This window comes from Protomyctophum parallelum (assembly GCF_964188405.1).
Source record: "Protomyctophum parallelum genome assembly, chromosome: 23".
NCBI lineage: Eukaryota > Metazoa > Chordata > Actinopteri > Myctophiformes > Myctophidae > Protomyctophum > Protomyctophum parallelum.
This window is the reverse complement of record NC_139715.1, coordinates 9753140-9769418: the sequence shown is the minus strand read 5'-3', so window position 1 is coordinate 9769418 and position 16279 is coordinate 9753140. Positions and strand designations below refer to the sequence as shown.

Below are 16279 nucleotides of genomic sequence, written 5' to 3'. Positions count from 1 at the left end.
TGCTGGTGATGTTGCCATAATGTTCTCAGGCACCAGTGACTGGATGCTACCTAGCGGTGGAGTGAATTCAATTCAGCTCCTACCTCAGGCTCACATCACCTCCTCAGAAGAACCATGGTTTAGGCGAAGAATCACGCCGCTGTGCCAATGATGATCAACAGAGGGTTTCAAATTATTCACATGGGGCAATCTGTCTTTTTCCTCTATTCCTGGTTATTCTTAAAGACTTACTTAGTCTTGTATATTTAAAAAGAAACAAAACAAAAAAAAAACAGTAGAAAAAGGGAGAGTTGCGTACGTTATGCTCTGTTCTGAGTCTCTGTACACGGGGCCAGGCGGGCGGTGGGTGGCCTTTCTATTCTGATTTGTGGCAGTACAAGTCTTTGAGGGCTTTCAGTTCTTCGATGAGTGTTTTGCTCTGGTTCTCCAGCACGGCCACGCGGTTCTCAAGACACTTGACGTATTCTTTCTTCTTCCTGCGGCACTCGCGGGCAGCTTCCCTTTGTGCCAAAAATTAAATAAGATAATTAGACAAACTTTCTCCTGAACACAAGATTGCGAGTTTCAAAGGGACACTTTTCAGCCCAAATGTTCTAATTTCAATTCAATTCAATTCAATTTTATTATAGTGTCAAATCACAACGAGTTGTCTCAAGACAAATTCTAGTTCAAATGTAGGGAGAACAATACTAGTGTGGCAAAAAAGACCCTGTTTTGTGTATTTCTGTTGACATTATGAAATGACTCCTATAATGTCACTTCATCAAGCATACATGGGGCTGTATTTTGCGTGTCTTAAGTATCAGGTCTTATTCCCTAACTTGAGTAAACTAAAGACCTGGAGGCGTGGTCAATGCTCTTTGGCCACTCAGAATAGCCAAATGGCATTGATCACGCCTCCAGTTCTTTAGTTTACTCAAGTTAGGGAATAAGACCTGATACTTAAGATATAATTCAATAATTATTATTATGTATTTATTCCTATTACTGCATTACTGTATTGCACTCTGGTTGGACGCCACTATTCATTTCATTGTCAAAGTATTTGTATACTATGTGCAGTGACAATAAATTGAATCTAATCTAATCTAATCCAAGAAATATAAAATATTATAATTTTCTCCAGTCTCTGAGTCTGTGCAAAAGTTTTACAACCCCTTTTAAAGGGTAGATCATCTGTTTTAAGCTGCTTCAGATATCTTTTGCAGTGTTGTAGCGACAGTATATCATAGAAAAAGAGTACTCCCCACCTTGTACAACAACTTGGTTGCTGGGTACCAGTATTTGCTGCCCGTCGCTGGTCTGAGCGTACTGTAGGATAGTGGTGCCAGGCTGTGCGCCAGCAGCATTGGTCATGGTCAACGCCTGAAGGCCGTCTGTACCATTACCGGACAGTTGGATGGCTCCACCCAGCGTTATGGCAACTGCAACAGGACAACAAACAAAAAAAGAATGAAAATAAATGACAAAGCAGATTTCGGTGCTGGAATTTAAAGGTTTTGTTCAAAATGAGACATATCCGTCATTTGAAAAAAAAACGATGAAAGAAAATGCTAACTCAAAACTATACAGTTAAAATAACAGTAGAAAATATGGGAAAAACATTTGAAAAAAGTAGACACTTAATAAGTAGATACTTTGCATTCCTATCTATATACACAATATCTTTTATTTGCGAAGCCACTGCGACCACCTGCCAAACGTTACATGTAACATTTTGATTTCTGTTGTGACCCCTGAAACTGAGGAACCAGTCTGACAGAGTGGAGTTTGGCTGGGTCACTTAGGCCCCTTTTCCACCGGTTGGTTCCCAGTGGGAACCGGTTCAGTTCTTTTTGGTTTTTAGTTTATGAGCCAGAGCTCCAAAATTTAAACGTGAATTATGAATTGAGTGGGCAAAACCATACCTATATTAGATTGTTATCATCATTAAACTCTCCCAATTGAGTAATTACACGAAGACAATGATTTATTGTATTACAAAATTTACATTTTTAAATATGCAAATGAGGCATTATGTAGGAAAATATGCAAAATAATCAAAAACATGAAAAAGCTACTACTGTGGAAGGGTTATCATGTATTAATTTACTTGTATTGATCCTATAAACAATTTAATATAGGGTATAGTTTGCCCACCAATTTTGGAGCTCTGGCTCATGGACTAAAAACCAAAAAGAACTGAACCGGTTCCCACTGGGAACCAACCGGTGGAAAAGGGGTCTTACTGTACTGGCCACTGCTTGTCTGGTAGATGGGCGTAGGCATGGTGACTGTAGTGATGGCAGGGGCCGAATCGTCCTCAGACTTCTCCTCCTCGATACGAGGTACTGCCGGGGCGTCAGATGATAGGTCGTTCAGGATCTTCCTGTAAGGTGGAAACCAACACAATTGTCATTGAAATTCAGATTGAAAAATGTACCTGTACGAGGGGCGTCGGGACAGGATCTCCCTCCTTTTCTGACAGTCAGTCACACTGTCCACAGACTCCTGGGAGTCGTCACTCTCACCAACAGTCGAAATCTGCACAAGGTCAATGAAAAACCACAACATCATGTGTGTCATGTCTAGCTTGGAGACATAATACGTAGGTTTTAATGCTGAATATTTGACCAACAAGAGTTTGTCCAGCCAGGTTTTCAAATGAAAAACATTTCCTGTACCATCCAGATGCGCCACTAGTTTTAGGAGCAAAAACACCAACATATTTAGAAACCTAACCTTTCACTATGTTTTCTAACAGCTTGTCACAATGAGTAGAGACGCTAATCACAACAATTAAACTCAAACATTTGCTGATATGAATTTTTAAACACTTTCCAGCACCTGTAGGTTCCCCCGAATAATATACTATATATTGTTGTCCTCCCGCACCTGTACAGTCTGGACTTGTGGGGACTGGATGACTGACGGTTGTGCGGCCTGGATTACACCATGCACCTGGACGGTTTGCCCGTTGGGCAGCTGCACCAGGGTAACTGTTGGTCCACTAGAGGACATCTGAGCTGCTGCCATAGACACCTACAACCAAACACAATTAATTACACACTCCACCAACACAATGTGTAGTAGTAAGTGTTAATTTACTTTAATGGAAATTTAATTTTGGGAAAACATATATGCATTTACAAAAGGCTGTGGATTTTCAACCCTCTCATGACACCAGCGAAAGAAACGCTTTTAAGCCGCCAGGCGCTATAATGACACAACCTCAAGAAACCCATTCCTAGGTATTCCACATATATACAGACATATAACTTGGGCCTGGCAGCTTCTGCTCTCACAATATGCGGTGCTTTTCAACCAGTGGTCCCTTGAAGGGGGTTCCAGGTGGTCCCCAGCTAAATGATGGAGAGTTGGTAACCAAATGGACCCTTATAGATCTTTAACTCTTGAGAGTAATATGAATGGTGAAAGTTAAATTATTGTTAATCATGTGCAATTTACAAGAAAGTCTACACAATTAGAGAATGTTGAAGAATTGTTGTTTTGATCGTTTGGCAAACATTGATTAAAATCAATGATTGATTTATTTTAACATTGATTAAAATAAAAATGGAATGTTGCATGAACACACACACACACACACACACACACACACACACACACACACACACACACACACACACACACACACACACACACACACACACACACACACACACACACACACACACACACACACACACACACACACACGGTGGGTCTATGATGGACCCATGCACCCCACATTAGTGGTGTCAGGTCGGTGGTCCCTGGGTCATAATCTGTTGAAAACCACTGTTCTAGGGAGTAGGAATGCGAACGGTGTGGAGGTTTATATTTAGGGTCACCTGTAGTTTCCGTGCCGTGTGCCTCTGCTCATTCTCTTTACCCAGCATGCTCTGGTGGAGGCGGGCCCTCAGCATAATCTTGGCCCGGTCTCGGTTCTGGAGCTGGGAGCGTGTCTGCTGACATTCCACCGCAGTGCCTGGGACAAGAATATAACACAGTGCTCTCACTCAGACAAAACACACAGGTAGTAGGCCTATCCATACATGATACAGACAACCAGCCAACCTGAGATCAGATTCTATAAATGTCTTCTAAATCCTGACAGTTTTCAGAAAAAGCTATGTTTCTATGTCAGTCGTTCTTCAATTTTTCAAAAATAGCAGACCTACAAGCTCGTAGCACGCCACTCGGTGGCGCGCTATGAGCTTGTAGATCTGCTATTTTTCAATAGCTAAAGCATAACGTAATGCTAACACCAGAAGGGGTTCACGAACAAAATGGGTTAACCCGTTTAGACTCCGAGGACGCATCAGTTTCACCTCATAGCTGTTGATTGTCTCCACCAGGCCGAAGGCATGTGGTGAGAGTATGTTTTGCACTCCGTCCGTCCGTGTGTCCGTCCGTCCGTCCGTCCGTGTGTCCGTCCGTCCGTGTGTCCGTGTGTCCGTGAGCAGCTAATCTCGGCCACCGTTAACCCGGTCGATGCCAAATTTTGCACACACACTCCCTGGATGCCAACGATGAACCTCTGCCCCAAACTTTCCAGAACGGCCTGTTATAGCGCCACCAGGAGGCCGCTTTGTGCAAAACCAGTTTTTGCACAGTACACCTACAGATTTTGTCCAGACATCACGCAAATTGGTACACAGTCTCTCTAGAGCCATTCAACGAAACCGGTCTTTCAGATTTCTCACACTCCATCCTGATTGGTTAAGATTGGCTTCCAAAGTTCACAGGAGTGCTCAGTTTCAAACAAAATGCTGCAAATCATGAACACATCGCGTGATTTCCGTGAAATTGTGCACCCACATTCCCACTAGGCCAAGGACAAAATGCCACATCAACAATTTCAACTCAGCCTCAAGGTGGCGCTATAACTGGCCGAAAAGTGTTTTTACCTCTAACTGCACGGATCTGTGGATAACTTTGTATGCCAACTCCCTAGAGGCCAAGGAAAAACCTTTGCCTGGAATTTTTCACATCTGCTCTTTATAGCGCCACCAGGAGGCCCACATATGTAAAACACATTTTCTATTATTACTCCTTCAGTTTTTATCCAAATTTCACGCAAATCGGTACACATGATCTCCATAGTCATGTGATCAAGGCAGGTTTGTTTGATTTCTCATATTCCATCCTGATTGGCCACGATTGGCTCCTACAGTTTTCAGGAGTAGCCCGCTTTGTACAAATCGCCACAACTCCTCAACGCAGCGTCCGATTGCGATGAAACTGTGCACGCATATTCCCACTAGGCTGAGGAAGAAATCCTGGTGGAGACCTGTGCCCAGAAGGGCACTTTTTCTAGTTGTCTTTTTTTTTATCCTGAAAATGTGGCGCAAATCTTTGAATACATATTCTTTCACAGCGACCGAATCGAATCTTTGTTTCTGGGAGGGTCCCTGGTTGGAACAACATATTTTCAGATGGGGGTCCACGGCCAAATACAGAATTTCTCTGTGTCCTTGACATGAAAGCACCAGTCAGTGCACCACTGATACGTTTTTCAGAAAACTGTCAGGATTTAGACATTTTAGAATCTCAGGTCTAAATGGGTCAATACACACACAAATACAGATGTACTGTATTAAGTATCAGAATCAGGCACTGATGCTCAAACGTCTTCCATAATTAATTAAAAATGGAGATTGAAATACAAATTTACAATTTAGGCATTTAGCAGATGCTCTTAACCCATTCTGGACTGAGGTCGATTAAAATAGAAAAAGGCTTCTAAATCCTAAAATAATTCTGAAAAACCCATGTTTCTATGTCAGTGGTGCTCAACCTTTTTCATGTCAAGGACCCCCAGAATTATCTCTATTGAGCCACGGACCTCCATCTCCAAATATGTCGTTCCAGGGACCCCCCAAAAGCCAATATTTTAGTTAAAAGGATTTGTGCCACATTTTCACAACTTTTCAAAAATAGCTAAATTATAACATAATGCTTAAAACACCAGCAGGGGTTCCCGCCCCAAAATGGCTTAATCCAGAGCGTTTTACAGTAAGTAAGAACACCACATGGTAATAAATCAAATACATAAAAAATAACTTAACAGTGAAATATCTATTTAATGAAACTGTACGTATATGCAAATGAAGGTGGCTCGCCACCGCAGTGACATATACCACATGTACGGAGAAAACCGACCTGTTTCAAGTTCATTCTTTTTTTTTTTGAGCTATGAGCTTGTAGATCTGCTATTTTTCAATAGCTAAATTATAACATAATGCTTAAAACACCAACAGGGGTTCCCGCCCAAAATGGCTTAGGGCCAGGCTGTGTGACCAGGCCTGAGACCAGGGAAGAACCTGCATGGTCCACCATGACTGTCCGGCAGCATTGACCACTTACTGAACCCAGGAGGACACACTGACAACCACTGACACTGACAACCACTGACACAGATGTTCTCTCTGTCAGTGGTTCCCAAACCTTTTCATGTCAAGGACCCCCACATTTATTTATTTATTTATTAACATTTTGCAGAATTACAGTACATTTCAGTGAAACTTTTGATTTTTTCTTAAAGATATTGAACAATATTGAAAGATTTTGAAAAAAGTTGAAAAATAAAAAGTGGTACCCGCATTAAGATACTCCGGGCTCAAGCCTAGGCTCCCACCCACAAACTTACCAGCCCCTTGACAGCTGCCTATCAATATAGGAAATCGTCAGTACAGCCTGCTTTGTTCTCTTTCAAAAGGAATGAAACTTGAACTCGATTTGGACCGAGAACTCTGCTGCTAAAAGTGTCTAACATTCTTTAATAATAAACTTTTAAAATAAAGGAAAAACACAACATTGATGTAAATCAATTGAACTAATACAGTGTGCTAAATATTACTGTGTGTTTGTGTTTAGTACAGCACTGAATATAAACAGATGGTCTGACTCCATTCATCTGTTTGTATTAAATGTTTTTGTCGCCCTCATGTGGACAAAATTAATCGATACAAGTGGAAGTTGTTAATACATCCAATTTTCACTCAGTTAATAAAAAAAGAACGAGATGACGCAAAAGGATGTTAGTTACAGGTTACTTTGTAGATGTAGTGGGCTGAACTTCACCAGTTGCCCCTAGCAACGCAACGCCCTCATCATCATCATCAACAGGCTAATTAGGGACAGTTCGAAATTTAAATAGGGGTACGCATAGGAGGCCTTAAGTATGAACCCCTTTGAACCACTTGAGACAGACCTCGGATTCCATTCTGTAAAGGACCATACATAAAAAGGTGTCTGGAATGTTTTTAGAACACTGATTTTGACCAAAGAGGGTGAGAAACCAAGATATCCACACTTCAATTGATGTCCTGTATCTGTGTCATGTGGGTTTTTAGGAGACCAGAAGTAGGATGTGAGTCTCTTAATTCCAATGGAGAAGTGGAGTGACCACACACTCACTTAGGAGACCATAGCGGCAAGGGGCGGGAATGGCTATCTTGGTATATCAATGACTCACATGGGAGTTATAACATTACTGCCCAGTGCCCACCATTTTCCAAAGCACATCTTGGGGGGGTGGTGGGGTGTGTGTGTGTGTGTGTGTGTGTGTGTGTGTGTGTGTGTGTGTGTGTGTGTGTGTGTGTGTGTGTTTGTCTGGGCTCCATTGTTTAAAAAAAAAACAGATCTGTTGCAAACAGTATATTCAAGGTGTCTTAATTACTCAGAGGAAGCACATAAAGGAGAGAGAGAGAGTGAGAGAGAGTGAGAGAGAGAGGAGGGGTGCCTTTGGCCGGTGGACAACACAGATAGGTTCATTTGCATTTCTGTCCGTTTGCATGTGTTGTAGATGTGCTGCACATGTGAACGTGTGTGTGTGCGTGCGTGCGTGCGTGCGTGCGTGCGTGCGTGCGTGCGTGCGTGCGTGCGTGCGTGCGTGCGTGCGTGCGTGCGTGCGTGCGTGCGTGCGTGCGTGCGTGCGTGCGTGCGTGCGTGCGTGTGTGTGTGTGTGTGTGTGTGTCTTGGCACGCTCGGCAGCTCGTCCAGATTGTAACCCCCCCACCCCACCCCACCCACCACCACAACCACCTTCCCCACACCCCCCTCCTGTGTTTCTGCCTCCAAAAAGCTGCCTTGGAGGAGCGTTGGTGGAGGGATTAGGGATTTACTGAGGGGAAGGTAAGTGTGACTACAAGCCTTGGCTCCAACCATCTGCTCCCCACGCCATAGTGCTGCATGGGCCCAACCTGTATACCCTATACAGCACACACATGGTCCAGCCAGCCAGCCAGCCAGCCACCCAATCAGTTAGCCCGTCAGCCAGCCAGCCAGCCACCCAGTCAGTTAGCCAGTCAGCCAGCCAGTTAGCCAGCCAGCCACCCAGTCAGTTAGCCAGCCAGCCAGCCACCCAGTAAGTTAGCCAGCCAGCCAGTCAGTTAGCCAGCCAGCCAGCCACCCAGTCAGTTAGTTAGCCAGTCAGCCAGCCAGCCAGCCACCCACCCAGTCAGTTAGCCAGCCAGCCACCTAGTTAATTAGCCAGCCAGGCAGCTACCCAGTAAGTGAGCCAGCCAGCCACCCAGTCAGTTAGCCAGTCAGCCAGCCACCCAGTCAGTTAGCCAGTCAGTCAGCCAGCCACCCAATCAGTTAGCCAGCCAGCCAGCCACCCAGTCAGTTAGCCAGTCAGCCAACCAGTCAGTTAGCCAGTCAGCCAGCCAGCCAGCCAGTCAGTTAGGCAGTCAGCCAGCCACCCAGTCAGTTAGCCAGTCAGCCAGCCAGCCAGTAAGTTAGCCAGTCAGAGAAAGCTGTCCTCCATGTCCACTTGTTGCTGGTCATATAGAAGCAGTACATTTGTTACGCATTTGTTGTACACACGGAGACGCAAGGGTTGCGTCTTTGGATTTGTTCACTGATCTGGGACCCGGTTTTAAACAAATGAGCGTATTTGGTCACCCACAATGGCGGTTCCGTGTGAACGAAACGGTGGATCCAGTTATCCAGTCAGTGAGTGAAGCTTCACTCTGGCAGTGCCAGTCAAACCTGGCACCTTGGGAGTTGAATAAGGAGCACATTATGTACACAGAATGGTGGTTGTAGAGAGAGAGAGAGAGAGAGAGAGAGAGAGAAAGAGGTGGTAAACAAAGAAACATAATGCTCATTATTAAATTGCAGCCTTTGCCTGCTGCCAGGAACCTATTTCTCAGTATTAATTATTCATATTTTATTTGGGTAATCCAATACTCAGGTGAGAGCGGCAGAGCCGTGTACAGAGTTGACAGAACGTGTAATTTCCAAGCCCTGAACAAGGGATTATTATGGAGGGTACAAGTATAAATCACTAATAGCTGGTATGAACCTGTACTAACGGCGGTGTCGGACCGCTGCGGGGAATCCGTCGTCTCTCGATGTGTTTACGTGTGTTTTATTGTGCCACGTCGCTCGGAGGGGAAACACTTTTAGTTGATCCCTCCCCCGTGCGTTCTCTCTCTGTGGCAAAGCCAGGGAAGTTGAGAAATCGGACAGTGTGTGTGTCTGTGTGTGTGTGTGTGTGTGTGTGTGTGTGTGTGTGTGTGTGTGTGTGTGTGTTAACAAAGTGTTGATCTACATCGTTCATCCTGCGCGACAGTGAAGAAGTGGAAAGAGTGACTATATTGTGGGTTTTTTTCAATCAAATATTGCACCATCACTTGCCCTAGATTTGATTAATACTCCACCCCCCCCCCCCCTCTTTCTCTCTCTCTCTCTCTCTCTCTCTCTGATGAATTTCCTCTCATCACAGCCATGATTGCAAAACCATCACTTCAATTTCTTTATTGAAGGGGGGTTTATAAACGCTATATGTGTTTGAAAGTGTATATCCTTCGTGTGTGACATGCTATAAGTCTGCTATAAGTCTGTTTGTGTGTGTATGTGTGTGTGTGTGTGTGTGTGTGTGTGTGTGTGTGTGTGTGTGTGTGTGTGTGTGTGTGTGTGTGCGCGAGTGTGTTTATTATGAGGTATGAGATAATCACGCAAAAGGCCTCCAAATACCGGAACAACTGCATACAGTATGAACCATGGACTGCCTATTTGAGAACAACCCATCCTTCTAATCCTTATTTAAGCAGGCAAATTGACTTGAAAAACACAGCCTTGTTTACAGCATTGGCCAGTAGGGAGCGCTAATGTCTCTGTGTGAGAAACTGCTGACGCCACACAGCCATAAGCCAAATGCAATTATGTTTGGGGGTGTTTATTTATTAAGAACGTGTAGATTTGGACACACCGAAGCACTAAATCCAGACTCCGCTTTGAAAGAGTTTCACCCAGGGAGGCAGAGGTCACTGTCACGTTTCACCCTCACAAGGAAGAGAAACGGCAATTAGGTCACGGAATAAATATGCACACATATTGCATGCTCTCTCTCTATTGCAAATCCACCACCGCCAAAACAAAGTAAAGGTCAGACACGTTAGTCAAGACTGCTCGGCGGTCGGCGGTCGAGGCCGAATGCATCACTGCAACATAACTAGCCTGAAATCGGATAGACGGATGGACTCATGTCGCATGTGCAAGTGGGCGTGCACAAAAAATAAAAATAAAATAAAAACATACAGTAGCAAAGACTATAGACAGGCTGTGTGCATGCATGCCATCAGGCCCTAAAGCCTCCATAAAGAGCCCAGGCAGCAGCAGCCAGAGAGGCAGTGGAATAAACATGAGTGTCTCTCACATTTAGGGACGCAGCGGCCATGACTCTGGCTGTTAATACACGTGTTAACAGATTTATGGAAAAGGTTAGCGTACCCCCTGCACACACACTGTCATCCTATTCCCCCTGACTGTCCCCCCTGCTCACTGAGAGGAGGGGTTTGGGGGGGGGGGAGAGAGAGAGAGAGAGAGAGAGAGAGAGAGAGAGATGTAGAGAGATGTAGAGAGAGAGGTAGGGAGGGGCAGGGGTCCATTTGCCTGCCACCATTATGCTCATTTGTCCTGTCAAGAGAATGACAAGCCAGTGTTTGACTCTTCCCTAGACGGAGCCATTAGGTACCTCTCTGTCATCTGACTGCCACACACACACACTGATGTGGCAAATTTGTACACCATAACGGTTGAGGAATAAGTATTGCAAGAGAGACAGAGACAGAGACAGAGAGACAGAGACAGAGAGAGACAGAGACAGAGACAGACAGAGACAGAGAGACAGGCAAAGAGGTGAGGGGGAGAATGAGGAGAGAGAAAGAAGAATGCAGGGAGAGGAGGACCCAACGCTATCTGTGCGTGAAGACCTTGACAAGAGTCAGAGAGAAAACATTAATATAATTGCACAGAATAATGATCAAGCTACAGTATATATATGACAGAAATGCTCAATCTTAGTGATTATAAAAGTAGACAGGCCCTCGAATAGCCACTCTGGGGTCAACATGACTTGATCTCAAGGGGCCCTGTGGGTGTTATATGAAACAACAGTATGGAAATTCCCCGTCAACATGCACACACACACACACACACACACACACACCTAAACGCCCGCCCCCTAATCATTACCTCGTCTCAACACAAATAGAGTGGGAGACACAGGCGGTGGTGTGTAAACCAGGACTAATGTAATTTTTAACCTTTCACGTGCACCTGGGGAGCCCCCCTCGGGGGGGAGGAGGGGGCGTTAAGGTGCCCGCGTGGCATTCAGTCATCAAAACGTGACCTTTAATGTCCGCTCAGAGAGCAGTTGGCACGGGGTGGCGCGCCGCGGCCACAACGCCCGCCTAATGCTAATGGTGATGACTAATTCATGCCTCGATCTGACGAGCCGGGGAACACATCTGCAGCAGAAATGAGGCAGAATACGAGCTACACTTAAACCACCTGCCCACTATATCAATGGGCAACTCTGATGTCAGAGACACATACTTCCCACGGATTACAATCACCCGCGAGGAGCGCTTTGAAAGCATGACTTATGTAAAACAAGACTGCTATGTCTACTGTTTCAACTATGTGCAAACACATCAGCACGATCATATCTTTGAGCTGTTGTGACAGGAGAAGTACGTCTAATGGAATACTACCTATAAGGACTATTAATCAAAGGCCCAAAAGGTTTTAAGTGAAGGCAAAACATTGAAATATTGCTGCCATTTGTTTCATAGGTTTATCCCAACCTTTCCTACGTGGATGTCAGCATTTCTGAATTCTGATTAGCATAGCAGACCAAAGCGTCCCGTTTAAATAGCATGGTGTTTGTCAGGAACAGGAAAGGGAAGGCCGTCTTTGCAGGAGGAACCACAGCAGGTCTCAGCTGACACCATTTAATCAGACTCAACATCTGTTTATGTGCACTTTGCTTTAATGTTATCATCACATATCATTAAGTGTGGCAGAGCCGGCTCTGCGCGCTTGCGCCATGAGCAGGTGTTTATGCAGGTGTACACCATTGCGCACAATCACGTGCACGCATGCACGCACACACACACACACACCACACACACACACACATGGTCCAGCTGGCTGCAAGTCTTTTCAGCGAGTTCTTCTCACCAATCGAATCGTAAGCAGTACAACCGGCCTCTTAAATGTATAAAATCAACACTACGTCAACAACTGCAATTACACACTACTCCTAAATGTATGGAGTCAACAACACTCTCCTCCATGCGCATGGCAGCTCCATATCTCCACCCTGGACTCGACTCATCTCCTACCAGTCACATATCAAATCTGCCTTCTGACACCTCAAGTAGCAGATTCGAATGTTATCGACCCCTGAGACGTTTTAACAGTCCTGTTCAATTTACAGGGTGTGTATGCACTTGTATACATATTCATCGGGTGCATATTTCAGCTCCATTGATGTCCTAATGAATTCAGAAGGCTCTTTAATTCCTGTAAACTGACAGGGATTTCAATGGAAAACAAGTTGAGATGAGAGAAAGAGATAGAGAGAGGGAGAGAGAGAGATCTGTGTTGATGCCACGAAGTCTGTGCGTGCGTGACTGCGTGTATATCGCGTGCACACAACATTATGCATGCAGCAACGCGAGGCATGCTCGCAAAGCCGCCCCTGCTCCCCTCAGTACCACTTTTACGCGCCGTGTCCAAAGTGGGGTTCCAGGATCGGACTATTAAACCACCAAAAGACTCATAGACAGAAGATGGTCATCATGGAACACCATGGTCAACTAAGTGTGTGTGTGTGTGTGTGTGTGTGTGTGTGTGTGTGTGTGTGTGTGTGTGTGTGTGTGTGTGTGTGTGTGTGTGTGTGTGTGTGTGTGTGTGTGTGTGTGTGTGTGTGTGTGTTGGAAGTCTCTCTGGAAATGTGCTCATTACTTTACAGCCTGAGGCCACGTTCACCAAATATCCATCTTTTATTCTCTCTCTCTCTCTCTCTCTCTCTCTCTCTCTCTCTCCATCTGTGTTGAAGAAGCAAGAATGTCAATTAACTACACGTAATAATCTTCCTCTGAGAAAGGGGAAAAAAAAGGGAGAAAATAGAGAAGGGCATGAGGGAGGGGCATGGAAAAGGGGAAAAGGAGAGACAGAAAGAGTAGTGGACGTCAGACAAATGGTTCATAGCATTACGAATAAGAGTGTGGATTACATAACGAATGCCAAACTAAAGGCTCATACATACTCCAGTTTTTGGTGATAGGTTATCACCGTATCACCATCAATTTGAAAAACCTATATATAATAAAATTATGTTTTGAAGGATAAACGCAAATGATTTTGGGCATAAACTGATGCTTGTTTTTGAGTGGTGCAACCACTTCTACAACCAGCAATGTCCGTATGTGACGTTAATGAGCACCAGTATGACTATTAGTAGGGGGGGGGGGGGGGGGGGGGGGAGTTGCACCACTCAGTTCACACGGGTGTGATTTTTTTAAAGCCGCATGACAGACAGCATTTCCTGCTGTATCGATATGGTAGTCTGTTTCCATACGATTATTGCCAAGGAATACCATACGATTATTGCCATATCGATTAATTGAACAGTGAACACTCCCCTAGGCCCAAGAGCGAGCACACACACACACACACACACACACACACACACACACACACACACACACACACACACACACACACACACACACACACACACACACACACACACACACACACACACACACACACACACACACACACACACACACACACACACACACACACACACACACACACACACACACACTTTGCCTTGTACTCTCTCCAGGACTTAGAATTATCGCCTCTGTCTCTAGTATATCTGCGGCTAAACACTGACAGACCAGTCAACCCTGCTGACAGCCTCTGACAGCAGCATAGTTTGTAAAACACCCTGAAAAAAAACACACAATGAGGCCTCCGAACGGCCTTTGTGTGGCAGAGAGAGAGAAAGAGAGAGAGAGAGAGAGAGAGAGGCAAAGAGGTGAGGGGGAGAAAGAGGAGAGAGGAAGAAGAATGCAGGGAGGACCCAACGCTATCTGTGCGCGAAGACCTTGACAAGTTTCCCAGAGTCAGAGAGAAAACATTAATATAATTGCACAGAATAATGATCAACCTTTATAGAGAGAGAGAGAGGGGATCAGGGCCTCAGACCTTCAGGGATTGTTATTTGATATGGTTTCTAACTGGGCGGGTTGTCTTTAAGTTAATGAGGGGATTGTCATCCTCTTGCAGCTGATGTGTGACCAGCAGCTCTCTGGGTTCTACAGGGAGGTTGTGCTTGTGATGAAACGCTTCTGTGATCGTTGATGGTGCTTCGCCTCGTTGGCTCGGCGCTCGTAAACTTCGGTTTCGTGTCGAGTTAAGTGGCGTTGACCTACTTTACCAACACAATGGGCCCAACACACTAGACACATCAGTAGACTTATTATTTGTAGAAAGAGTGACACATTGGCTGTCAATTATCTCCAGAATTGTATTAATGTGTTCTTGGCTAAGGTCCAGTGTGAATCAGATCAGTCTGCTACTGTTTACTGTAATTCCCTGGCAATGTTATACCAATATTAATATAATACATGTGGGAAAACTTAATCGTTTCAACCCTCCCACAGTCTAAAAGGTAATTGTGTGAAATTGTAACTGAATGATAGTTATCTGTGTAATCTTGTTAACATAATGACAGATCTAACCCCATCAAACGTGAGGAAGACAGGATATCACAGATTTATTAGCTTTCTTTTGCATATACATAATAACTAAGAAGTATATTGTGCCTGGCAACTCGGTTGCGTGCCAGTGACACCTTTGTAGATGTTTCTAAACACTCATCACTCGCTGTGTCATGTTGTGGGGCTCAAGGCCGCTGCTGACGTCACGTATGCCTTGAAACGTCGATTTGCAACGTTTGAGTGGTTTCGCAGACATGTACACCAGAAACGTTTCTTCTCTGGTGATAGTGCTGGTGCGTGAGCTGAGCTCACCTGACCTGGAGTCTCACCTGCTGTTTATTCATTAGCTGTCACACAGCGAGGTCAAGAAGATGCCATGTGACACATTTCTATGCGACAACCATGTTCCTGTGCACTACAACATCGCTCACCTCAACCTCTCCCCCTCTCTCTCTCTCTCATTCTCTCTCCCACACATCCTATATGAGCACCGAGTGTCGTTTCCACCCCTCCGCGGTGCGACAGAGGTGAGGACAGACAATGAGGTGCGGAGCTGGCGGGGTCGAGCCCCCCCCACCCCAGACAGACGAGGCCCGTTTGGAGCTTTTTGATGATGACAGCTGTCCTCCTGACAGAACACTGTGACTGGTAAGAAGGTGAATTGTTTGGACGGAAGAGACTGAAGCGTAAGATAGACCCTATATAGCCGAGCAACTCCAATTGAACTCAAACGGCGATAAAAATATGCATCTCTGCACATCTGTGTCGGCCTTACTCAATGGCATACAGACCATATTGGACCAAATCATGTCCAATATATAACAAACTAGAAAAAGTGCCCTTCCGGGCACAGGTCTCCACCAGGTTATCCACAGATCCGTGCAGTTAGAGGTAAAAACACTTTTCGGCCAGTTATAGCGCCACCTTGAGGCTGAGTTGAAATTGTTCATGTGGCATTTCGTCCTCGGCCTAGTGGGAATGTGGGTGCACAATTTCACGGAAATCACGCGATGTGTTCATGATTTGCAGCATTTTGTTTGAAACTGAGCACTCCTGTGAACTTTGGAAGCCAATCTTAACCAATCAGGATGGAGTGTGATAAATCTGAAAGACCCGTTTCGTTGAATGGCTCTAGAGAGACTGTGTACCAATTTGCGTGATGTTTGGACAAAATCTGTAGGTGTACTGTGCAAAAACTTGTTTTGCACAAAGCGGCCTCTTGGTGGCGCTATAACAGGCCGTTGTGGAAAGTTTGGGGCAGA

At 45.0% G+C, this 16279-nt stretch overlaps 1 protein-coding gene across 1 annotated transcript in view; it reads right to left on the bottom strand.

The window, feature by feature from the left end:
- Window positions 1-235: 235 nt before the first annotated feature.
- The window catches only part of LOC310853882 (uncharacterized protein), a gene marked incomplete at its 5' end in the record, with an annotated part of 37625 nt that continues 21581 nt past the window's right edge, over window positions 236-16279 (bottom strand). Inside the window, 6 exons of the mRNA XM_083758356.1 lie at window positions 236-500; window positions 1244-1424; window positions 2229-2368; window positions 2423-2523; window positions 2875-3021; window positions 3834-3970. Of these exons, the coding sequence (XP_083614482.1) occupies window positions 356-500; window positions 1244-1424; window positions 2229-2368; window positions 2423-2523; window positions 2875-3021; window positions 3834-3970 (851 nt within the window). The 3' untranslated portion in view covers window positions 236-355. The remainder of the gene's footprint in view (window positions 501-1243; window positions 1425-2228; window positions 2369-2422; window positions 2524-2874; window positions 3022-3833; window positions 3971-16279) is intronic.